At 39.4% G+C, this 25,952-nt stretch overlaps 1 protein-coding gene across 1 annotated transcript in view; it reads left to right on the top strand.

Annotated features, from left to right (window-relative positions):
- Nucleotides 1–25,952, top strand: part of LOC122812984 (E3 ubiquitin-protein ligase rnf213-alpha-like) — a 1,982,151-nt gene that overhangs the window by 1,843,341 nt on the left and 112,858 nt on the right. The window contains 2 exon segments of the mRNA XM_044085079.1: nucleotides 252–450; nucleotides 20,156–20,233. Of these exon segments, the coding sequence (XP_043941014.1) occupies nucleotides 252–450; nucleotides 20,156–20,233 (277 nt within the window).

The raw sequence follows: 25,952 nt of genomic DNA, 5'->3' as shown, positions 1-25,952 counted from the left end.
GTGGTTAGACAGAACTTGTCTAGTTGTATGATTGTGTTTCTTTTTTCTTCTCCATTTGACAAACTTAAAACTTTCTTTAATATTTCAATATGTTAAATTTATCAGTATGAATATAGTTGTCCTTTAGATAACTGTTTTAAGGAGTTTATTCCCGCTTTCTTGTTACAAAAATGAAGTAAATGACACATAGATGAAAAGTAAAAGTACTGCAACTTTATTTTTTTAAATCCAAGTATACCTTACATTTTTAGCTTAACTGTCAAGCTGGAGGATATGACAGATGCACACTTAATCCAGGTGGACCCCACCAAAGACATCCTTCCAGTGGTGCTAACTAACTGCCAGTATAGTCTGGAGAAGGGACAGGAAGCTGTGGTGGAGTACAATCTTCAGAACATTGAAAGACAGGTCATCCGTAGATTCCTCAAAGGAAAACCTCTGATTGACTTGGTAAGCCTTTACTTGCTCTGGCCTTGTTGCAATTTTTGAAATAGTTGTGAGGTCTTCATGTAAAACTAGATAAAAATGCTGAGACTAAAATGAATAGCTGCCAGCTTTTATTTGAGAATGGTAAATTATCAACAACACCAAGGTCAAGCATATTTAAAGGTAATGGTTCTTTGAACATTCAGGGGATCCAGTGTCAAGAAAAGATATGTTGTTATTCATTATGAACTTACACTTATGCATACACATGTACACATGAGCTTGTATGGAGTGTGTGTGTGTTTAGCATGTGTCTGTAATTTTTTTGTTGGAGTTCTAATTAGAGGTCTTGAAATAAGTAGTAAATTAAACTTGCGTGTAATAGGCACTATATCATGGTCTGCATGTTAACCAATTTAAGTTTCTTAATCTGACTTTATAAGTTGAACTTTTGTGATTTCAGTAGGAAATCTGTAAATCCTTAATATGTCTTTGCTGAGTAGTAAAATGTGCATAGTAATCCAAATATGGTGCAATAAGACTAATTCAAACAGAACTATCTACATCTTGTTTTAACTTATTTTGAAATCCCATTTGTAATACAGTATTTTTATATTAATGTACAAGTGGAAACTGAAGTTCTTTCCAATTGTACCAAAGCTAATTTGGCTCTGTGTGCAGTATACATCATTAAAGACTTGTCTGCTTCCAGATGAAGCACATTTGTGTGTTAACATACATATGCCAAACAGTGCATTTCTAAGTATATGGAGTAAGGACATAATCTTTAGTCAGCTAATGTTATGAAATATGTTTTTTACTGTATATACCAGTGCAGTCCCCTTATTGTGTCAGCTACCAGTAAGCTTGATATTTCATGTTCAAGTTCTGTAAGCAAACTAAAGAACCCTTTGAAAAGTTACACTGGGCATAAACTCCTGAAGGAGTAGTGCAGGGATAAGTGGTAGTGGTGAGACAACTAGATCAAGAGAGAGACACTGGCCACATGACCATATAACTTCGCACATTTCAGGAGCTTGCAATCATACCATGGGGAGGTGGTCTGTAGAACACATGCAGGGTCATTATCTGAATCCATCTCTTGGCCTTTGTTAGAGTATCATGCTGCAGAAGTGTACTGTCCTTCCTGAATGAGTCATGTTGAGGTTTGTCCATATGCTCATCAACCACTTATAGATCCACGTATAGATCCTTTGGGCAGAGAGAAACTCTATGTTTTACTAGCTGTGTAGATTTGTGTGGTTATGGATCATCGTGTGATACAAAGTGCACCTGATTACACCAGTGGTGCCTTAACTGGCTTGTGATGTCAAGAGAGACAGTCATAGATAATGATGAGATATGTATCTTGATGGGGATAGCTATTGGAGTCCAGGTGCATTGTGGGTAATCCCCAGTGCATATGTATTTACATTAGGCAGGGTAAAAGTGTGGATGCTTAATTAATCCTGTTTCACACATGATGTGGGAAGACCAAAGATGAAAATGTTCTCTAAAGCATCTCTGTGATTTCTTACAGAACTGCTGTTGCAGTAAGATTTCCCTTGAAGGAAGACTGATGCTAATCTGCTCAAAGAAAGCATACTCTTGGTAACCCTGTGGATGGGAGAGCAAATTGATACATAATGAAGACATAACTCCTTTAAGTCCTGTGTAAATAGATATATCTGGAGAGAGGATTCTTGATAGAAAGGTTTAAGGACCAACTATCACATGTATATGGGGAGAAAATGAAAGTTTTTTTTGGAGTGCAGTACCCCAAATATTTTTTTAAACTTTTGAAATGCTCCAGCTTATATCAGTGTAAATATATGTGAATTATTGTTTAATATTCATGGCGCAAAAGAATGTCCACCCTCTATATTTTGAAATTATTCACACCAATGACATTAACAGGTAAATCTGGGAATTATAAAATTATTGCAAATCTTTAAAAACCTTCAGATAAAAGGTTATGTGAACAAGGGCCTCTGCAGCATCAAGTAGGTCATGCCACCGTACAAATTCAGTGTCAGAGAAAAGGGGGGGCACAGTGTTTACCCATGAGACAACCTGAAATACCAACACTCCCTTGACAAGCAGGAGTGAGTGCAAATTCATCATAATTTAGTATTACATCTGTATCCATACTTCTCAACTGTCCATAATTTTGTCTGGTGTTCACTGTGCAAATAATTACAACTGTTATCATAGCAACTGTACATGGGTATATGGTATGTGGAGGCATGTATGATGCACAGTGTAAGCTGATCATGCAGCCATCAAATAACACTGCATGCAACAAATTTTTTCATTGTGACTATATATTGTCATGTAGTAATTGTCAACGTGATTATCAAGGGCTGTAGTTGTAGACTAAATGTGCTGTTGTATACCATGCACAGTCATGTCTGAGGAAATGACATGAAGCTGCCATTGACTGGCTGTAGTCACTATCCTCACTTGCACAAGGGTCATTGGTGCAAAAGAAGAAGCTACATGACCACTGGGGTTGTATCTGATTCTGGTTGTGGTAGTGGTGTACCAGGCAAGATATTGTGCAAAATGCAGCAAGCAGTAGACATTGTGCATGCAGTAGCAGAGACATACTGGCGATCCCCCTCTCAGTCTTGTCCAGGAAGTAGCAGTGGGCTATAAGCAGGTAGAATATTTGCAAAATGACTGTCCTTGTCTGGGAGAGGGCAGTGTTTTAAAACTCCTCTGCATCTTCTGTGTATTATGGACTGGTGCCATTAGCCAGGGTTTAAGTAGGTTACCTTTGTCACATGAAAAACATAATGGGAAGGGGGTACATGATGATAGGCTGGTTAATCATTGCACATTACTCACTGCATGTGGAAAATACTAAGGGAAGTTTGGCGATTTAGGGTGCACTTACCAACAAGGTGTCCCTGCAGTATCCTACCATGCAAAATAGGATTCTTGAGGTTGCATTTTGGAATTTCAAAGAGTTGCTGCTAATGTTGCAAAAATATAATAAACATTATTGAGATGACATTATTCATCTGTTGTACAACTAGATTGGAACACAATCGGTGTGCCATATATGGGAATCATGGGTACTACAAGGGTACTGGGCTGATACTTTGGTGACACAACCATGTGCATCACACACTACCTGGCAATTGATGTAGTGGTAGCCCATCCTGTTAGTATGTCCCCCTTGTAGTCCAGATGGTGCCCTGATAGTCAAGTGGGTGCAGTTTATCACATCAGTCACCTCAAGTAAATGTGACATAACTTTGAAGGCATGCATGGTAGTAGCTTTGAACTGTGGCAGTTATGGGAAATAGATATGCTCATCCACATGGACTAATGTAACAGTGATGAATTACTATAGTATCCTTGAGGCTGAAGCCTGTGAGATACCCACAGTGTTGCAAGTCTGTCTCTGAAAGGTCTCTGTAGCAAGTATAGTGGGGGCTATATATACATTGATATATACAGCAATGGGAAGGCCATACATTACTCCAGTTTCAGTCTGTGGACCGTAGAAGTTCACCAAAGTCCTGATAGTGTTCCCGGCCACTCTAAAATGGTCAGGAGCCTCCTCAAAATTGGAATGCATTACTCATTGCCTCCAATTCCTCCTGCTTGTGTGCAGAGTGCAGCTCCATGCAGTGGGTCTAGGTACTGTGGAAACAAAAGTCAAAGTGCAAAACAGTGAAACATACAGCCAGACTAAGTATCTTCATCAATTTCAAAGTAACTACAAATGGCAGTACCTGACATTTTACAACCTATGTGTGCATGCCAGTAAGTGTTTCAGAGATGTGATCTAGAAAGCACCTATGAGGAACAGCTTTGTATTCCATCTACTGGTTTAATACTAATGCAGCTCATACCATATTCATTGAAATGCTTTGGAATTAAATTGTAAGTTAATATGTTCATTCAGTAATAAACTGTACCTACCTGAAAATTCAAAATGATCTGTTCCTAAATGAAAATTCATAACCATGCTGTATCTACAACTATGTTACTACCATTGCCAATGTAAATTTATCTGTAAATAGTTTTACTTTTTGTTTTATATCTAGTTGTATTCTCTGGTCATGACTGAAAAGGGTCATAGGACCACTTCACCTATCCAGCTAACAATTGATCTGATGTTGTCAGTCTTCACTCAATCCTTGACTGTGGGCTCAGTTCTGAGCCACTGAACCAACTCAGCCATTTACTTCAGCTCGTACCCTCTAAATTCTCGAGGTAGGCTTTTACCCATAATGTTCCTCCCTAAATTACCTCAAATCTCATTTGCCGCTTTGTGTATCAAACGCATTTCTACTGCTGTCGAACTTAGGCAATATTATTGTGAGTTATTTTATAATTTTATTTCATATCTTACTTATTAGTGAATTTAGTTTCTATATACTCCTCTCCTTTCCACTTTTTACTCCTTTGTCTGTGCATGAGTGTTCTTTTTCTTTATTTCTCCTCTACCGTTAGAAGTTTCCTGTCAAAGTACCATTGCTTGTACTTCCCTTTTTGCCTTTTATCTTTTGAGGTAGTCTGTAATACCATAGCTGGTATTTCCTTCCATTTCTTTACTTCTTTCTAGCTATAAAAAAAGGATCTTTTCTTTTCTTCATTGTATGATTGTGTTTTTATGGATATGGCAGAAAAGGCTGAATCTCCAGTTAAACCTAAGGGCACCTCAGGTTTCAAAAGATGTCAAAAATGTCAGGACAAAATGCCTAATTCAGCCGCACGTATTTTATGTGTGTACTGTCTAGGCAAAGTTCACTTGCAAGAGAGTTGTTCAGTTTGTCATGGGTTCTCCATGAGACCTCTCACTGAACGTAAGTACAAGTTAATTTTGAAAGGTCTTCTGAAAACAGATTTTGAAGAGGTAATTTCTGTGTCAAAAACTAAAACCAGTTCTTCATCTTCTTCAGCCTCTTCCAGAAAACATCCTTCTTTGGTTCCCAGTGCTTCGGTACTGACTAAGAAGGCAACAAAACATTCCTCGGTGCTGACCACTTCCTCAGCACTGAAATCAGAAATTGACACCAAAATTCTTGAACTTTTGGGGCCAACATTGAGTTCCTTGACTCCGTCGCCACCAGACAAACCTGAACTGATCTCAGTACCTAGATCTAAGTACGATCCATCCATTGATCCCTTTAAAGATAGACTGCCTATCTCCTTCCTTGAAGTCAGACTTCCATCTACAGCAGCATACAGATCCACTAAGAGTCTGTCCGAGGCGACATCATGAGACTGCTAGATCAGCTCCTAGCAGCAAGGGGGTTGTCCTCGGTTCCTAGCCAACCCGGCCTTGGAACCTCTTCTGCTACAACACTGCCAGTTTCTCCTCCCAACTCCAATCAAGACCTTGGAGACCTCGGTTCCAACACTCTCGGCACCGACTGCCTTGGTTCCAGTAGCAACTCCATCTCTGGCACTGAGAGTCACCCTGAGTTCCTCCGGTCCTTTGGTACCAGAGGTCTCCTAGGGTCGAGACTCTCTGGTCAGACCCGAGGTGCATGGACTGTGTCTCTTATCTTCGAAGCCATCCATGTCCATCAGTGCTTCTGCCTTTGTAGGATCAACCCAGGCTTCTGTGTCAGGGGTCACCTCCTCGGTGCAGGGTGTGACCTCAGTTCCAAAGAAGTCTATTTCAGTTCCAGGCTCCCATCCCTCTTCGGGGGGGGGGTGTCCTTCCAGATCATGGAGAAGGCTTGGGGGACTTGCAGCCTTTGCCATCCCTGTCGGGACAAGTTTCTACATCTCCTCAACCTGAGCTACCATCCATCCCTACCCCAGGACATAGGGTGCAAATGTCCCAGGATAGACCCACTTTGGTGGTTTTCTCTTCGGACACTTCCCCGGATCATTCCCCTGAGGAAGTACCTGCGAAGAAGTGTAAGAGGAAACACTTAGACTCCCTGGAGGAGTCTTTCACCGAAGAAACTGATTTTGATGAAGGGGAAGGTTTCCCCAGGTCACCCCCTATGATGTTTCCTTCGGGGACATCCTTGAAATCCTGAAGCAGAGGGGTGACTGGTCTTCTAGCCAACCTTCATCAGAGGAGTCGGTATACCTGGAGGCTTTTCATGCCCAACCCTCTACTTCTTGTATCTCTGTACCTGCTGACGATCTTGTTAAATTGATCACTCAGCGAGCATGGGAGATGCCTGACTCCACAGTCCCCAAGAGGCCTGATCATATCCTATCAGCCCCTAAGAATGAACCACACTGGTCCAAAGTTATACCCGTTGATGCCATGGTGATGGTGACAGCCACAAAAAAGGAACTTGCTGAGGCAAGTCTGACTAGCCATCCTTCTAACAATGAGTGTAGGACTTTGGATAGATTTGGGAAGCATGTTTATGCTTCAACGACCTTCACTCTCAGGTTCTTGAATTATGTGGTGCACTTTAAAAGATTACAGAGGGATCTGATCAAGGAGCTCTCAGATACCCTCTGAGGAGCCATGTCTGAAGGGGTTCTGGACAAAGTTTTATCTCGGCTGGCAACCCTTGATGCATTTTCTAACTCATCCATGAGGCTGATTGCTCATGCAGCTGACGGGACAACTAGAGCAGCGGGTTCAGGCATACCCATTAGAAGGCACTCCTGGATGCACTTGCGTGACTTTGCAAAGCCATTTAACGTGTCATTTGTCAACACTCCGTTTGACGGATCCACCCTTTTTGGTCCCAAGGTTAAAAATACTTTAGCCAAATGTGAAAACGATGGCAAGGCCCTTTCTGCCATAGGCGTACATTTCTCCACTCCTCAGAGGCCTTACTCTAGGAACTAGAGAAGTGGGAAACTATGGTTTAAAAAAATCCAAAGGGCCTTTCCAGGATTCATGTGGCAAAGACTTTCCCTGGGGCAGTGGGGGAAGTAATGGCAGATGCCGCCCCAGAGGAAGAAATGGACCGCAAAACCAGGTGTCCAGAGAATCTTTCTCTGGTACTTCCTGTCAGTATCCCTGAACGGGGGCACAATTGCCTTTCTCTGGAGTTAATCAGAGGATGACTTTTTCTGCACCAATCTGCCTGGTAGATATTAACCATGGACAAATGGGTGCAGGGAATAATATACAGAGGTTACAAAATTCCACTGTCTTTCCTCCCAATAACCCAAAAGAAACTCCCAGACATTCCACCCAGTCAAAGGGAAGCGGCAATCTTAGAAATTCAAAAACTGCTAGACAGAAGAGTTGTCCAAAGAGTCCCACCAGACCCGACAGGATCCGGGTTTTACTCAAGGTTCTCATTAGTGCCCAAAAAGACAGGGGACTGGAGACCCATCTTGGATTTCAGCCAGTTCAACAAGACAGTGCAACAAACCAAATTCCAGATTGTCTCAGTAGAGTCTGTATCTCTATTCTTGGAAAAAGACAATTGGATGTGCTCTGTAGACCTCCAGGAAGCATATTGCTATATAAAAATGGACAAACGCTCCAGGAGTTTTCTGCACTTCCGGCTGGGAGGCAGTCATTTCCAATTCAGAGCACTGCCCTGTTGACTCACCACAGCCCCCAGGGTGTTCACCAAATGCCTTGCAGTGGTTGCAGCTCATCTCAGACTGCAGGGCTTTCGAGTTTTTCCATACCTTGATGGCTGACTCCTTACCACTACCACCAGGCATCAGTTAGAACGGGCAAGAGATTACACTCTACACCTCTATACAGTTCTAGGCATAACAATAAATTTTGCAAAGTCAAGCTTACAACCTTCTCAGCAATTAGAGTTCATCGGAGCCCATCTTGACACTGTTACAGAAATTGCTTCATTTCCTCCAGAGAGACTACAATGCATCCGATCCCAGTGTAACTGATAAATCTAAAGTTAGTGTGACTAGTGGGACTGATAATCTAATAAACAATGATGGTGTGAAATCTATATCTGTGACTGTCTCTTTGGTCTTCCTTTATATCTGTTCTACTTTTAAGTTGCAGATACAGCACAGTGTTAGTAAGACACTAAATGCTGTAGCAAATGTACAAACCTAGCTATGCAATTTTGAGAATATTTATTTTTCCTTGTCTTTTTCTATATTGCCTCTTAATTTAACAAGGTTTAGCTTGCTGCTTTCTTGTCCTTATTTTGCACATTTGTTTATGGGAGGTAGTCTGATACATTTTAGTATATTTCATTCTGTTTTATAGCTTTTATAAAATGTGTGTGCATACTTCATATCCTGAATTGGCCAAGGCAGGATTATATGCCATTTTCAAATTCTGTACCACAAATTCAGAAGATCCCAAGGTCCCACGTGAGTACATGAGCATTCGTCTTTTTTTATTACTCCTTTCATGTCATCTGCTCAGTGAAAATAAATACATGAAATGCCAACAAAAGTAACTGATGTTATTCTAAAAATGTTGAACTTTCTCCCCAGCAGCAACCCTTAAAAGATTTATCACTGCTGGCTTACCGTGAATTCAGGCTAAGGAGTTCATACACATGATGTGTAGTCCCTTAACTGGTATGCATATGTTGGTGCAGTACATGCTCCAAACTGCACTGCTGTTAAAGAATGAAAAGGGCAGCTGTTTTCCACTATGCACAGACCTGTCGCAAAGTCTGGGAATTGTGTGCAGTAGGATGCTGTGTGCCAGGCAACATGAATAGTACTCAAATGACTTGAGCACAATAGGGCATCTATGAAGATTAATAACCATAAATAGTTGTGCTCCATTGCCTCATCCAGAAACAAAAGGACCAAAAAAAGGGGACCAAAGTGTAATCCAATAGTTTTAATTCAAAACTTAGTGCTTTCCTGCACAGTAGAAACAGTTTTTTTCAGAACTAAGTTAAACTTCATGTCAAAAGCCAATAGGTAGCATTTAAAATTATCATACGATGAGAGAAACAATTGTAAAAAAGAAACAGGAATAATAAGTGAAGCTCTGCATCCTTGATTCAAAAACTCTTGTAAAAATACTTAATTGAGAGTATCTTAGAGAAACTCTTATAAACGTACATTTAAAACAGTACCAGAAAATGAATAGTGCTTTACATAAAATTACCTAGTTTAACATGCATAAACTAAAAATATACATAAAATACAACAATATTTTAATTATAATTTAGCTGCCTACCACTTGAGCACACTGTTTATAGAAATTTTAGAAATACAGTCATTGAAGCAAGGGGGGCTTGCTCCATTTAATCTGATCCGCCAGAGCAATTCTCTATATTCTGTTCTTAACTCTGATGGCTCTCCCCTTGAACTTTTATATACCAGGTCTAAATGTTAAGTAAAAATTTAATATACAGTGGGCAACCCTAAGAGTATATCCTCATAGATGCAGTTATGTAGATTGCAATGCCCACACTTATATGTGGCCTTTTTGGTGGCATTTGAAATATATTTATCATTATAGTTGTCTTTAAACTATTCCAATTTCTCCTAAATATTAAAATTTTTATACACAACGCATGATGTTTCTTCCATTGTGTTTTTTTATTTCTTCAAACAGTGAAAACAATCCCTAGTTATTGCCATTTATATTTTTAATATTACTAGTGTCAGCATTGTAACTTAATGTCAAGGCTGTCTTAAAATTATTTCCTTTGGCAACTGCAGGGCTATGCATTATTCCCTTGCCTAATATAGGTATTTATGTTTTGTGACATCTTGCTGTGATTTTCACAATTTCTATCAAGAGCTCATGTATATATGCTCTCTCTGTAGAAAAAATTTAAAGATTGTATTTCTATAAGTAGTATGCTCAAATTGGCAGCAAATAAGTTATAATTAAATTGGTGCTTATATTTTATATAATTGCTGTTGTACGTTTTCTATGTTTTTAATTTATGTGTTGTAAAACAAGTAATTTTATTTAATTAATTATTCATTTTCCTGTTCTGTTTTAAACATACATTTGTAAGTCTTTCTGGAAAGTATTTTCCATAAGTGTTTGAGGTGTTCCACAGTGCTGGCAAATAGTGATTCATAAAAACTTTCCCCCATTGGCCATTACAACAAAGCACTGTTACTTAACATAAATGCAGATGATGGTTGTGTAATGCCACATGAACTGCCACTGGCAGGATTGCTTGTCATAGCTTTGTAGTTAGATTGGTTACCCAGTCATGGTTCTGTGTGTTGTAGTATGCCATATGTGGCAGATATGCTAAAATGTTTTCACAGCCAACATCACTAGAGTGGAGGGGTTGGGGGGTTAGAAAGGCAAACATCTTATGTGATGAGCTAAGTACCATGAGACAATGTTTTTTTTTCACCTAGTGTCATGCTATGTGGCTATAGCACCTAGGTGCACTTCTCAAAATGCATATTTTTGTAACATGACAAGTGTACAGGGGTAGCGCTTTCAACAAAGAGAATTCAGTTATCCCACTTATACCACTAGGGAATGTCCACAGTGAATTCAGATGATTAGCATTGTTAAAACAGGTCCAGTTTCTTATTGAATTTAAATGTCCAGAAAAAGAAAATCCTACAGGGGACATTCTGGCCATTTGAGACCTAGACCAGCAATGGCTGTAGACAGTGAATTTGCCAGAGAAAGTGAATGTTGATGTTACATGTTGGGACAGTGGCTGGGAAGAAGTATCAAATGAGGAACCTGAGTCTGTTTCTGTTCTAGACTTGTTCCCAGATTCTGCAGAGAGTATCATATAATAGTGAGTCCATTGCCCTACTGACTGAAGAACTTGTGCCTCAACTTCACAAATTCCACAGAGTTAGAAAACCATCCCAGTATCTGGCCTATTGACTAATGAAGATAACTTTAGTGACTCTGTATACATTAAGGGGACTGTCTGTGTTCTGGTATTGTATACACTTCAGAATCTGTGACCAGTATCTATGGACTTTGAAATGCCATTTAACCCCAGCAAATTTTTTTAGTGGGTTTCAGCTAAAAAAAGGAGAATGTTAATGTTGTGTATTAAACAGTGCACAAAATTGTGTTAAAGTGAGCCAGTGCATTGCTAAAGCAGGTCAATCTCCTCAGTATGTGTTTGTTAACTAAGTGGCTTCAAGTGTGTGTTTAGGCGTTTGCATGTTTCTTCAGAATATATAGTAAATAATTCACCCCTGATGAGTAGTGCATTATAGTGGTGATACTCCTCCAATAAGGGTGGCCTTACAACCAACCAGGGGTGTAGCTAGGATTTTCAAATTTGTACTCACTGCTCTCAAACTGCTACCCCCCTCCCCAGCCAAGCTACGGCCACTGTCGTAATTCATGGTTCGCTCTTTTAGTATCGATGAAGAGGCATTCGCTGTAATGCCTCTTCAGTAATATAATATAAATTCACTCAAACTCGGTTCCTTGAATTGAAAATGAACCTGAAAGTCAATTCTTTGAAAAATGCAGCATGGTAGTTGGGGTAGAGGATTCATGCTTTTGTTTTCTGTAACTAAGGTACAGGTTTTGAGCTTGAGTAAATTACTAACCACCTGCTACCCCTAACTAGGGTGTTTCATTCACACACACCCCTACCTACCTCTTAGTGCAAGAAATGTGGACAAAGCCTAAAATAAACAGGGACAGATATTAAATAATGCTCTCGTGAACTTAGAAAGTTGCTAGAATAACAGGATTTGTGCTAGTATGAGAAAGTTGCTAGAATAACAGGATTTGTGCTAGTATAATTTTTTCTAAAGGACATGAAGTCTGAAACTCTGTCATTATTTAGCAACTTCAGCCTTTAATGATTTTCTAGAAAATCACAAAATCTATGAGGAACAGACAAAAAATATGGGCCAAAAATCTGGACATTCTGCACAATTTGGACAGTTGAGAGGTATGCTACCTACCTACCTCACACACACACACACACACACACACACACACACACACACACACACACACACACACACACAAATACCTCTCAACCTCTTAGAGCAACAAACTCATAAATAAAACTGAGGCAAAGGCCCAAAAATAAGGACATTTTTTTTAAATATTGCTCTTATAAACTTAGAAAGATAATAGAATAGTAGTAGGTCTTGCATTAGTATGAATTTTCTGAAGGGTATGAAATCTGAAACTCAAATGTCTGCCATTATTTTCTAACTTCAGTCTTTAACGATTTGCCACTAATTTGCCCGAAAACCGCAATTTTATGAAAAATGGACCAAAAATGTGATGCAGAAATATAAAATTGCCAGACGATACAGCTGGGAACCTGTCAAAGAAGGGACACCATTTTAATATGAGCACAGTTAACTTGAGCAGCTGACAAAATTAGAGAATCTACATGCATTTCTGAAATAAATGTAATGTATAACTCTGATCATTACAGTTATTTATAAAAGTAAACCCTCCACGTTTTCTTCCAAAATTGCTATTTTACGGAGAGATTATTAGGGGGAGAGCAACATTTTGAGCCAAAATTGGGGACAGTTGAGAGGTTTGGATATTCCTAATTCTATAAAGCAATTTATTTGCACGTACCTCTCAACCTCTTAATGCAGGAAATCTGGACAAGGCCAAATATATTGGGGGAACATACAAACAGTACTAAACATTGATCTTGTATAAACGTAAGACAGTTGATAGAATATCAGGTCTTGCTTTAGCATGAATTTTTCTGAAGATTATGACGTCTGAAACTTAACATTGGTCATTATTTAGTGACTTCATTCCTAAATGATTTGCCAGAAAAGTTTTATTTTGCATTTTACAGCACCAACACCAATATATATCTGCTAAACAAAGCAATGCAATGTCACAGTGAAACTAGACTTAGCATTAAAACTTCTCTGCCCTTGAAACTCACATTCATTGAAACAGCATTGAAACCCACATTCAAAGAAAATACATTTTGCCAGTGGCAGATAAAGATTAACTTTGGGCTGTTTTCAAATCATAGACCCCTTGCACATGAAACATGCACGTGCTCTTTGATACACCTTCCTGATTGTATTAAATTATATTCCTTGTACAATACAGTATAGTTGTTAGAGAGCATTTTAAATTTGTTTTGAACATTTTTCCAGTAAACAATGAAACAAAATGCATGCACCAATAATGACAAAACAGCCCAGTTCATAACATTTCCATCATAAAAGTCTACTCAAACTTCTACAGTCCACCAGTATCAGTAAATATACACAATCTCTGAACTAGTAAAAGCCATCTACATAATTCCACATTAAAGAAATCTGTAACTAATGAAGAGGCTGCTGCTAGCAAACAACTTTATATTTCATGGTTTCATCTACAAATAAAGTGACTGCTGCCCTTGAGGAATAAATTGCCTATGTTGCATTAAAAACAATGATATGCTAGTAATATTGCAATAGGGAATGGATGGCAAACTGATAACAGGTTCATAGTTGCTACTAGATATCTTTGCCAAAACGGACTACAGCATCCACCCCCCTTTACAACACAGTACAGTATCAGCAATGCATCTGCCTACTGTGGGAGAAGAACCCACAGCCTTCTGCATCAAAAGCAAGTATACTACCTGTTGTGCTATTAAAAGTACAAGCAGACTCAGCATAAGCAGCACTAAACTTTAGTTCCCCTGCAGCTCTCCGCTCCTTGTAAAATGTCGGCACTCAGCTGTATCTCTTAACTTTGCAGCACAAGAAATCTGGAAAAGGCCAACATTTATTGGGGGGGGGACAAAAGCCCAAAAACCAGGGACACATTTTAAACATTGTCTGTATAATTTTGGAAAGCTGCTAGAATAAAATGCTATGTTATCACCATGCATGTCTTGAACCCAGAACCATATACACTACAGTCAGTGCAACATACCACTATGCTAAATCAGCAGTTTGAAACATAGAAAGACAAACTTAATGGCTATCATTTAGATAGCTCTCATCCTATTAGCACTAAAAAACCTGGACAAAGAAAGCCAATAATGAGGGAATACAAATTCAGTACTCACTTCACAACTTAGCACAAAAAACCTGGACAAACAACAAAAACAATAATGGGAGAAATGCAACTTCAGTTCTCAGTTCTCACCATAGCTCACAACCATTAGAAAAGCAAATCTGAACAAAGTTCAGAAATGGTGGTGGTTAGGGACTTTAGGCTCTTCTTACCCTGAAGCAAAGGTACAGGGTTTGAGCCTGAACACCTATAGCCAGCAGGTGTATTATGTGGGGACATTCACACACACACACACACACACACACACACACACACACACACACACACACACACACACACACACACACACACACACACATACACACACACCTCTCTACCTGATACATTTCCTGCTCACAGTGATATCCATTTGTCCTTGTTCACTCACTCTGCACATTTCCCCACTCGCAGCGATAATCCATCCATTTGTCTTCTTCCACTCGTTCACTCACTCTGCACATTTCCTGCTCGCAGCCAGCCGGACATGACGTGAGCTCACTTCCGACCAGGCTGGTATTCTCCTTAAAGGAGCCAACACCCATTCAAAAGGAAGAAATACGTATGTTTTTTTTTTTTTAAAAGCTACCCCCTCTTCTAAAAAAGTTGTACTGAAATCAGAGCAGTGCGTATGCCTTCCGACGTCCCTGCAACCAACCCAGGTAATTGGAGACCTATCAGCCTTGCAAGCCTCAACTGGAAAGCCATGAAATGTATTACAACTGACCTCATAAACTGCAATATCAAGAACCCTATTAGACTTGACCCCTAACAGTCTGGTTTTGAGATTGGTAGATCCTATCTATTTAATCTGGTAAACTTCTTTGAAGGGGTTACAGAGGCTATAGATGATAGTCATGCAGTATATGTGGCATATCTTGACCTGGCCAAGACCTCTGACAACATACTCCATGCTGGCATTATACAGAAGCTAAATTCTTTAAAAATCGACTCATATGTAGTTAATAAACTGGCTGAAAGACAGAACCCACATAGAGTGAGCTGCAAGTGCTTTCAAGGCTCAGTGCTCGGACCTCTTCTTTTTAGTATTCACCTCTGAGATTTCCAAGCAGAGGGCCAAGACCACTGGCTAGCAACATTTGCAGATGACTGCAGACTGGAGGTTGCTGTTAAGTCACCTTATGACATTCAATCCCTACAGAATGAATTCTCCTAGTAAACTCATAGTGTACTAAAATTGGGCTCAAACTAAATTCTGAAAATTGTAATATCATGACTTTTGGTACACAGCCCTCCCCTCATTATACTGTGTGGACAGTACACCACTGTAAAACAAAAATTGAGGGGCCGAGGTACTTGGGTTAATAGCTCTCTGTGTTTTGACCATCATTTTACAGTGGATGTCAGTAAATGATTTTATTTAGCTCAGCTTATTTCCAAAGGACTACTCTCAAGTTCTAAAGAAGTAATCACTCCCATATATTCAGCATTGATCAGGCAAATATCGATGGCAATACTCCTTCTGGGATGCATTTCACTAAATATATCAAACAATTTGAAAGCCCCAAATGTTCCTAAAGATTACAAGCCTAAAGTCCCTGAGCTGTCAAGAGAAGCTGGAAGCTTTATCCCTTTATTCAGTGGCTTGTAGACTGTTAAGGGGGAGATCTCTTTCTTGCTTACTGCTCCATTAGAGACCCAATTGTCTTGGACCTCCTTTATCTCCACAACTCCAGTATCTCCAACAATACTAGAACGAAGGACCTAAATCTTCACCAACAGATAAATAAAACATAGTGGAGGGACAGGTTTATAATTCAGTGTCTCACAAACCTGTGGAAAAAACTTTACTTGCTAGCAGCATAACACTGCCACAGGCACAGAGTATTGGCGGAGGGACAATATTGGCTGATTCCATTCATTCTTTAACACATACCAGCTTTTAAAACCTGGTATTGCATTTTTAGGCAAACTTGAGTGCTGTAGCACTTTATGTGTGATCTAAACTTTATCAACTGCTGTGTTTACAACATTTCTTTTTTAATGTATATCTTGATGCTGTAGTGCTCTCTGCAGAGTATAAACTGTAGCAACTGTTTGTTACATTATAGCAAGCAGTTTGCTAGAGTTTAAAACATTTTTAAAGTAAATCCTGAGTGCTGTAGTGCTCCATGCAGGATATAAACTGTAGCAACTTCTTGCTACAGTTTAAAAGAGACCAGTTTTTTTTTTATTTTTTAACTAAAACCTGAGTGCTGTAGTGCTCCATGCTGGATAAAGTATAGCAACTGCTTTCTAAATTTGTAGCAAGCAGTTTTCTACAGTTTAAAAGAGAAAATATGTTTCTTTTTTTTAACCTAAAACCTGAGCACTGTAGTGCCTGTGCAGGGAATAAAGTTTTTTTTTTAAAACAAAATAATGAGAGGAAGAAGGGTCGTGGCAGTGTGCAAAAACAGGACTTGCTTGGCTGGGGCAGGAGGGAGTGGGAAGTACAAAGCCAGCTAGACGTCAGTCCCTGTCATGTTAAGCAGGTAAACACTCTTTCTTCCTTTAATCATAACCTAAATGGCGGGATGGTTATCCACAAATTTACTCTGAGATTGACTGGTATGGCTTTCCTGCTGAAAGGAGTAGTGGTCTGAGGGAGGGAACTTCAAAGTTTGAGTAGCCTCAGGAAGTCTATGAGTATGAAGTGTGTGTGTGTGTGTGTGTGTGTGTGTGTGTGTGTGTGTGTGTGTGTGTGTGTGTGTGTGTGTGTGTGTGTGTGTGTGTGCGCGCGCGCATGCACATATGTGCATATAGCGCTATATAGGTTATGTTCAGTTGGTTGGGCGAAAAAAAAAAATCTGGTAGTGTTGATTGAAAATCAGCTGATCAGTTATCAACTGCTTTTTTGTGTATGAGATTGAAAAACAGCCAGGATCAGGGGATTTGCCCTTACCCCAGTGTAGTGCAGTCTTGGAGTTGGCACATAAAATTAGCAAGGGTTGTGGGGTGCATATATATATATACATATATATGTATATATATATATATATATATATATATATATATGTGTGTGTATGTATATATATATATATATATATATGTATATATGTATGTATATATATATATATATATATATATATATATATATATATACACACACACACACACATATCAGATCTGTAACTAGAATGGGTGAAGGAGGCAGCTGCCATGGGAACAAGCTATTAGAGTGAAGTACCAGCATTGATTTATGAAGCTGTTAGGATAGTGCAGCATCATAAAGCAATGAATGATACTGCATTTATAGTCATGTGTGTTACATGTATGTGGCAAGCAAGAGAGCAGAAACGGCTTTTTTTGGGGAGTGGCGTCTTCAAATTTGAAAAGATTTTATTTTATTTTTTTTTTTTGCTCCTCATCTCTTAGTTGAGACTAGTTCCATTTCAGGTTGCTACACAAGATGCCAGATAGCCCAGCTACAAATACATGTATGCGTACATACAAATGTATGTGTGTGTATACACACACATAATGAGACAGAAAAAGATGTAGGTATATAACTTGTTCACAAATATATTTTTCCATAGAGCTCTTGCATCAGGCAGCACTATCTCCTCCGTTAGTTCCCTAATTAGCTTACTCGAAGAGAAGAGAGATATTTGAAGTTAATGTACTGCACATGGAGCCAAGATTCCAAGATTTTTTGTTTGTTTTGCCCTAATCACCACATTCTGAACCAAATATACTTGTACAAGGAGCGGCCACTGATTACACTCCAAAATCACAAAAGATAAGCTTTTTATGTACAGTTCGTACATCAGACAGATTTAGCATCATACGTGTTTCCTGATGCATGCCATGCACCATTATAACAGCCTGGTACAGATCTTGGACAGTTATATTTTCCTGTTGTACCCCTCATACCTTTATGGTGGCCTAGAAGACATCATATACCATTTATATTGCCCATTTGTAGGCTGCTTACATTGTTGTATAGATGGAGTACCCAGAACTAAGCACATTAGTACATGAGGGGGCATACCAGCTGTCTGTGCTCTGGGATTAGAGACTTCTGATTGTTTTCATTTGGGTGCCTGTCTGTGGTTCGATAATACAGTAAGAAAGTGCCAGTCTAGCAAGTTAATTTCACTGAAATAGCTTTCAGCGATAGTACACATTTGTCTTTTCTCTGCTAATATACACCCTTTGAATAAGTATATATACGTTCATGGAGGGGTGTTCCACATCACAAGGGCTGCAGGGGTCTTCCTTCAAATTTTGCTGAAGGTTGTTTCAATGACTTTTATTTGAGGTGTCATCATTCATGTACATTATTTTCAGCTGACAGGAATCCTTTCATTTTTATCACAAATGCACATTTGTCAGTTTTGCCTCCTTTTGATGTTTTTCATTGTATTAATTTTGCTTATACAGCTTCTTCAGTTAAAACTTGTCATGTACCTCGGTGGCCTTTCACAGTTTCTGTACAGTTTGATTTTGAAACTTTACTTTGGCTATGTTTTAAGTGTTGAAATTGATTTTTTATCCATAAAATTTTTTAAACAAGTGTTTTTTATTATTTTAGTTTAAGTGTTCATCTTTGATTGCATCCTATCTCTTATTTATGTTTCCAACTTTTTCTTTTGCAAGTTTTGTTTGCATTGTTTCATAGCTCTTGTACATCAAAAGTAAAAATGGGCACATACCTAGAAAGAAAGAAAAAAAACACCACTAACTAAATACCCTGCTGAAGTCTAGGATGGCAGTTTAACATCACCACCTCCACCTGCTACTTAAGCATTCTAATCAGAAATAATACAAATAGACCTGTCTAATGGTGTCTTCATACAATGACGGTGTACTGCATTGGGTTTTGCACCCTGATGGTTTTCAGGTAGTAGGTGGTCCTTTCTCTGGCAAGTGACTGCATCATTTTCCTTGTTTCATTCCTTGAGTGACATGCCTTTTTCATGTGATTTGATAAAAGGGAAGTCAGTCAGGTAGTAATGCTTCCCTTGGCTCTTGCAGAATTTTGAGGTGAATCCTTTAATTATGGCTCAGGCTTGAACCTGTCTGCTATCACCACTGAATCATATTACTTCCTGTGGCCAGCATGTCCCTAATCCCTGGCACCTTCTAGTGGTTGTTCTAATTTTAATTTAAATTTCCTTCATTCTTTTGAATTTAGATAGAAAAGTTACTGTTTTGCCAAGCTAATTCCATACCACCTATTTGTACTAATATGTTTTCACATCTAACCTCATAATTAACCTGCTTTTGTGTATGTTCTTCTGTTTGAACTTGTTGACTGTGAGAGCTGTGTCCTGTTTTTTACATGTATATTTTGCACAATGTGGATTTTATTCTTACCCTTGTCTTTCCAGTACTACTTGTAGTATGATATTTTGTTCAGCCACAGCTTGGGGCACTATGTTCCATTGGTGGGTGGGCCCCCTAATATCCTTCCATTGCCTTTTATAAGCAAACCCCCCAGCAGCTGTATACATACTTCATACAGATAATTCCTGCAACAAATAAATTGGAGGGAAATCAGATTTCTTTTCATAGCTAACTATGCCTGCAGATTCAGAATTTGGCTCTTTGTGTATTAATATTAGACTTTTCAGTTTGCATAATAATCAAGAGTTTGCAAACGTAAGAAGAGCCCATGTGATATACCATCACAGGATGTAACTGAAGTTTCGAGGTGCATTAATGATACCAGTCTATAGCTGGTAGATCCCCATAGTATAGGCGTACATTGAGCTGCACTATCATCTTCAAGCTGCATGAGTTTTCATTTACCTTTTATGTCTGTTAATAATATTTATATTTACTAAGTCTGTGGATCATTGCTATGGACACAGGTATGAGGACTAAAGGCTTGTTTTGTTTATAATTACAGAAACATGCATACCTTTCTTTGTGTTTCAGGATATCTCCAAATATGTCAGCAGGTATAATAGAGACCTCTCCCAAATATTTGCAGAACTGAAGGCAAAGGTGCCACAGGTAAGGCTTTCCATTATTCAGTTTTAACTGATGGGTGCTTCCATCAATTGATTAATTAGTCAGCAGTCATAGTCTTCCATAAGATCTGATGGAATCTGAGTGAGTGTAAACTACAGATAAGGCAGTCTACACCGAGGTGGTAAGCAAGTAACACCAAATCTTAAACCATGTGGCTAGTTTAAAATGCGGTTCTTTGCACATATTAAGTGAAGCTTACTGACTCAAGAGGAGGGTGCTTTTAAGAGGCTTTGTGAATATGTAATTAGCCAGATTGTTGTGATGTGTTTAGTGGAAAAGCAGCTAACTGAAGCAGCCCCTAGGTCTGTAAGACCTTTCCCTAAATAAATCCATCTTAAGCTGGTATTAGGCTGATTATTGTACTCAGAAACTGCCTGACAGAATAAGTGATATTTTGACACATAATTTCACGTATATGACATACATACTGAAATTTGCTATAGTTACACATGGCAGCGATATGATCATTGTAAGCCTGCATACAATGCACTGTATTCCAAAGTCAGCAGTATACATTACTGACATGATATATGGAATTTTTTAATTGTGTGCCCACTGGGGACCAGCAAGTGTAAATCTGCTTACCCACTGAAACCTATGTTTTGTGGATTGCAGTCTGCCTTTTCCTTCATGCGTATCAAGTAATTCTGCCAATTAAATGTGAGTTTCCAAATCCAGCTGTGGGTGTGTTAGTTGTCTTACTGTGGTGTTAGTCTATTACTTTATATTGACCATTCTACAGTGACTGCTAGAATACAGCACATAATCTACATAAAAGATGTGCTAACAACTCTAGTTTGATTGTACTGTGAGTTGTTTGGTAATACTAAAGGCATTGATATTTATTTACTTTCTACCCTGCCCTAAGCTACACACTTATAGCCTGTTGCAAACAAATGGCAGAAAAAGCACAATTTCTGAAAGAAGCAGCTGACACGCACAGAAATACCAGAACAAATATGAAATGAAGTATTGGGATTTACATTCCAGAGGAGAAGGTGCTTGAGACAGGTTTGTAGTAATGCTGCATATATTGAAACCATTAGTGAAACAGTCTGACCTCACTGTGAGACAAGCTTACCTAAGTGTAGTTAGGCATCGGAGTAGTACAAGTTTGGGATCTAGTTTACTAACTCAAACACCAACTGTGTTAAGTTTAATCACCTCACTGCATACAGTGAAACCATTAGTGAAACAGTCTGACCTCACTGTGAGACAAGCTTACCTAAGTGTAGTTAGGCATCATAGTAGCACAAGTTTGGGATCTAGTTTACTAACTCAGCTGTGTTAAGTTTTATCACTTTGCTGCATGCAGTGAAACCATTAGTGAAACAGTCTCACATCACTGGGGGACAAGTTTACCTAGGTGTAGTTAGGCATCACAGTAGTACAAGTCTACGATCTAGTTTACTAGTTCGAACACCAACTGTTTTATCACCTCACTGCTGATTGTTCTAGTAACAGTATACTCATTATCGGCAAGCTCCCTTCTGCACCCTCCATTGTGGAGGCTCTGACCCACCCCCTGCACTATAAATATATTGCCTCTAAGGTTTCACAAATTTGGAGAAACTACAGACACAGTTTGCATATTCAAATGCCTGCTACTTGAATAGACACACAAGCTATTAGCTGTGAAGAAATGAGCTGTGAACAACTGAACTTCAAGCAAGTAGAAGATAAACACAAGTCTTGGTTCAGTGTAGTAAATACAGTATAAACATTTAATTTAAAGTTCATTTAGATTATCCAACAGAGATATCAAATGTGACAGTAATTACAGAACAAAGGCATGGGAAATGTCTGGCATGAGAACTGTAGACACTTAAGCACATATGACATGAAATATACTACCTAAATCCTGGAAAAGAATCGTATGATGTTTATGAAAGAAGCTGCTAATGATCTTCATCCTGTAGTCCATGGTTTGATTCAATTAGTGTCCGTTACTACACCACGTGACTCAGTGCAAGTCATTTAATAAACAGTACCCACAGCTCATCCTTGAAAACTGACACCTTTGTCTAATGGACTTACCTAAGTAATAAATGAGTTCAAACTAAAGCCTGCATTGCAAGGTTTGGAATGTAGTTATAACAGCTGATTTGTACAACTCTCTGCTGAGTTTATTAACTTGGGTCAAAGCTCCATTAGTAAAGGTTAAATTATGCTTATGCTCTTTTAATAATGCCTTGACATTCCCTTCCTGATTAGATATTTTAGGCTTTGAAGATGCAAGGTATCAAACCTAGGCAGCACTGCTTCATCAGACTGTTTACTTTTTGACCTTTCTTCTAACCTCAAAAAGCCATAAACTCATCAAGACAAGAACCCTATTCACAGACCATAGTAAATCACATTCACAGGGTTAAAAACTTTCTGTTCATAGGTAGGTACTAGGCCATTGGCCCAAGGGCCTACTTAAGCCTAGCCAACAAGGTTCCCTGGCTTACGCCACCCAGGAAAGTTATTTTCCTCTACCACTGTTGAGCAGAGACACAGAAGTGATCCCCGGGTGTATTTCCTATTTCCCATCCACTCATCAAGATTTTTCTTGAAGAGTGCTAATGAAGAACTTTGCTTGAAATAGATGGGTAGCCTGTACCAGAGGATGGGAAGTCTCTGGGACAGGAATCTATCCCTCTAGCATGTCCTGTTTGTTGTGGTGACAAAGTTTAGGTCCCTAGAATGCGTAGCTCAGAGGGATTGGGATTTCTTTAGGTGTAGCATGTCCAACAGCTCTGGTTTTGACATAGCTTTATATGTTAGGCAGAGATCACCTCAGAGTAGGTGGTATGCTAAGGAGTAAAGCTGGAGTTTTTTGAGGCGGTTAGTGTTGTTTGAGGCCAGTAATCCTCTTTGTGAAGTACTTCTGTGGCCTTTCCAGCTGCTGCAGATGTCTTGTGAGGTACATTCCAAAAGGGGCGTTTTTCTCTATAATGGGTCTAATGAGTATCAAGAAGAGGGGAACAATGACCTCTTTTTTCCTGGATGAGAGCCCTTTTATGATGAGGTGTGCCATGTAGAAGGACTTCCTGACTACTGTGGCGATGTGACTATCAAAGGAGAGACTACTGCCCACCTGGGTCCCAAGGTCTCTTATCACACATTTGGTGTTAAGTAGATTGCTGTCTATGTGGTAGTTCATGGGTACAGAGTTTTTACCAAAGAGGATGGCACTGCACTTTTTGGCATTGAGCTTGAGGCCATGGCTCTGACACCAGGCATTTGTCTCAGCAAGGCCCTTCTGTAGGATGCCCACATCATTTGGGGACTTCACTATGGCTCCTAGTTTGCAGTCATCTGCGAACTTCGTTAGCCAGAGGCCTTCTGTGTTAGCCTGTACTTCAGAGAAGTAGATACCAAACAGGAAAGGTCCCAGGACGGAACCCGGTGGTACTCCACTTGTCACTGCTTTGAGGTCAAATTTGGAGTCTGCAACTTTTACAGTGTGGGTTCTGTCAGTGAGCCAGTTGGCAAACATCTTGTGACGTAGGGATTTATACCTAGTTTAGTGAGTTTAGTTATAATTCCAGAATGGGGGATGGTATCGAAAGCCTTGGCAAGGTCAAGATAGGCTGGGTGAACTACCTTACCCTCATCTACGGCTTTGATGACTGCCTCAAAGAAGTCAATCAGGTTCAAGAGGCATGATCTGCCTTTCACAAACCCGAACTGGGTGGGATCCAGAGTTTGGAAGTTACCAATGTCTTTGTTTATGAGTTCCATGATGATACGTTCCATGGCCTTGCAGACCAGGCTCGTCAGGCTAATAGGTCGATAGTTCCTGGGATCAGTGGTGGCTTCCCCTTTGTGGAGTGGGATAACTGTTGCTGTGCGCCATTCAGTGGGCACAAAGCCTGATGCGAGGCTATTATTGAATGTGGTGCTTAAGTGGGGAGCCACTTCGTTCTGAAGTTCGTGTAAAACGCAGCGTGGAATGTTGTCCGGTCCCATGGATGCTGTGTTTTTGGCTTTAGAGAGTGCAGCTTTTACCTGGGTAGTTGTGATTACAAGGATTATGCATTCTTCCTGTATAGATATGGGCCCTTTAGGGGATGGGGGGGGGGGGGGGTAAAGTTAGCACTGAACCTATCTGCCAGGATGTTGGCAATATCAGTTGGTTCTGTAATTTTCATGCCGTTGTGCTGTAACTCAGAGCAGATCTGGGTGTTGCCATCGAGATTCTTGACATAGCTATAGAATGCTTTGTGGTTGTCCTTAGAATTAGTGGCGATTTTGTTTTCGTAGCTAGCTTTGGAGGATCTTACAAGGGATCTCAGCTTCTTACTGAGGCGGACCAGGGAGCTCCTCCACTCATGGGATTTTACTCTCTTTTGCAACAGTTTCTTCCTTCTGTTGTACAGTTTGTTTATGGCAGGGGGCCACCAGATTGGCTTCCTTTTTTGGAGAATAGTGTCTTGGTTCTGTTTGGGATAGCACGATCCATGCACTCATGCAAGTGCTTATAGAGTATACCATATTCTTCTTTTTGTCAATGCTATTAAGGCATGTTGCTTTATGTCTTGCATATATCTTCTTAGTGAAAGGAATCAGAGAGCTAAAAGTGATTACCTTGAGTATACCAAACAATTTAAAGCTCTAAGAAGGATTGCTTCTCATTTTATTACTTGATTTTGAGAATGTATACATTCTGCTCTGGTTAGCTGAACACCTGGAAAATGTCTACAGGAATACAATGGTGGATTACTGTGAGCAAGAAAACTTTTCCTTTTCTTTTTACATTTTGGTCCAGGAGAGAACCTACCACTTCACTGGGTTTGGAGAGTCTATAAGTGGATCTGCTCCACAATAGGTAGCTTTGATTTGTTTATTGGCCTATATTTTCTTAGCAGAGCATCCTTCTTTATAAATAATCTCACAAACTCGTACATACATTATGCCATATTTCATTAGTCTTTTATGTTACTACACAAACAAATGAATGCAGCATACAAAAAGAGATAAAAAGCTGTTTTCACCTTTACCATGCCTTCGTTATTAACTGTTTATTCCATTATTTACATATTCACGTTAAATGTACTACTACCTCTTATCTTTGATATGTAGTTCTAACATTTTCTTACTGACAAAATGCATCATATTGTGATGCTTATATATGGCAACTGCTACTAACATCCTCACACCCTTTATCAGTGTGCAGGGAAACTTGTATGACATACTGCCTTAGACCAATATTCCCCTTAGTCCTCTCCATTAAAGTTTATTTGTTTCTTCTAATATCCTTTCCTTACACCATCTTTCTCTTAAATGTGTGTGGTCTATCCCTGAGCACTATTACTGCAAATAACTGTCATCGAGGGAACACTGCAAACCATAACATTAGCATGTCATTATCACTTTACTCATCTTTGTCACCTCGCTCCATAATGCTCAACTTGCCACTCATCATGCCACTGTTGTCATCAATCATTGCACCTGGTCTGCCCCTCAGAAAAAAAACAACAGGACAGCCAAAACTTTTCTTCTTACTTTATATATTTTTAAGACCTTTGATATCAGAGTATAACACAGTCAGTCATAACCCTTTCAAAAACTAAAAATGCTTCATCTATAGGTCCTGACAACTTTCCAGGTTGCCCGATTATCAGTGCCAAATATAGCCTTTCATAACCCTACTTAAACTCTTTAATCTAACCCTCTCCACCTGGAAAACAGCTATTGCAATGCCATTACACAA

Source organism: Protopterus annectens, chromosome 10.part0 (assembly GCF_019279795.1).
Source record: "Protopterus annectens isolate FY-2018-M chromosome 10.part0, PAN1.0, whole genome shotgun sequence".
Lineage (NCBI taxonomy): Eukaryota > Metazoa > Chordata > Ceratodontiformes > Protopteridae > Protopterus > Protopterus annectens.
Note: the sequence above shows the minus strand (reverse complement) of the source record. Positions and strands in the feature narration are given on the sequence as shown.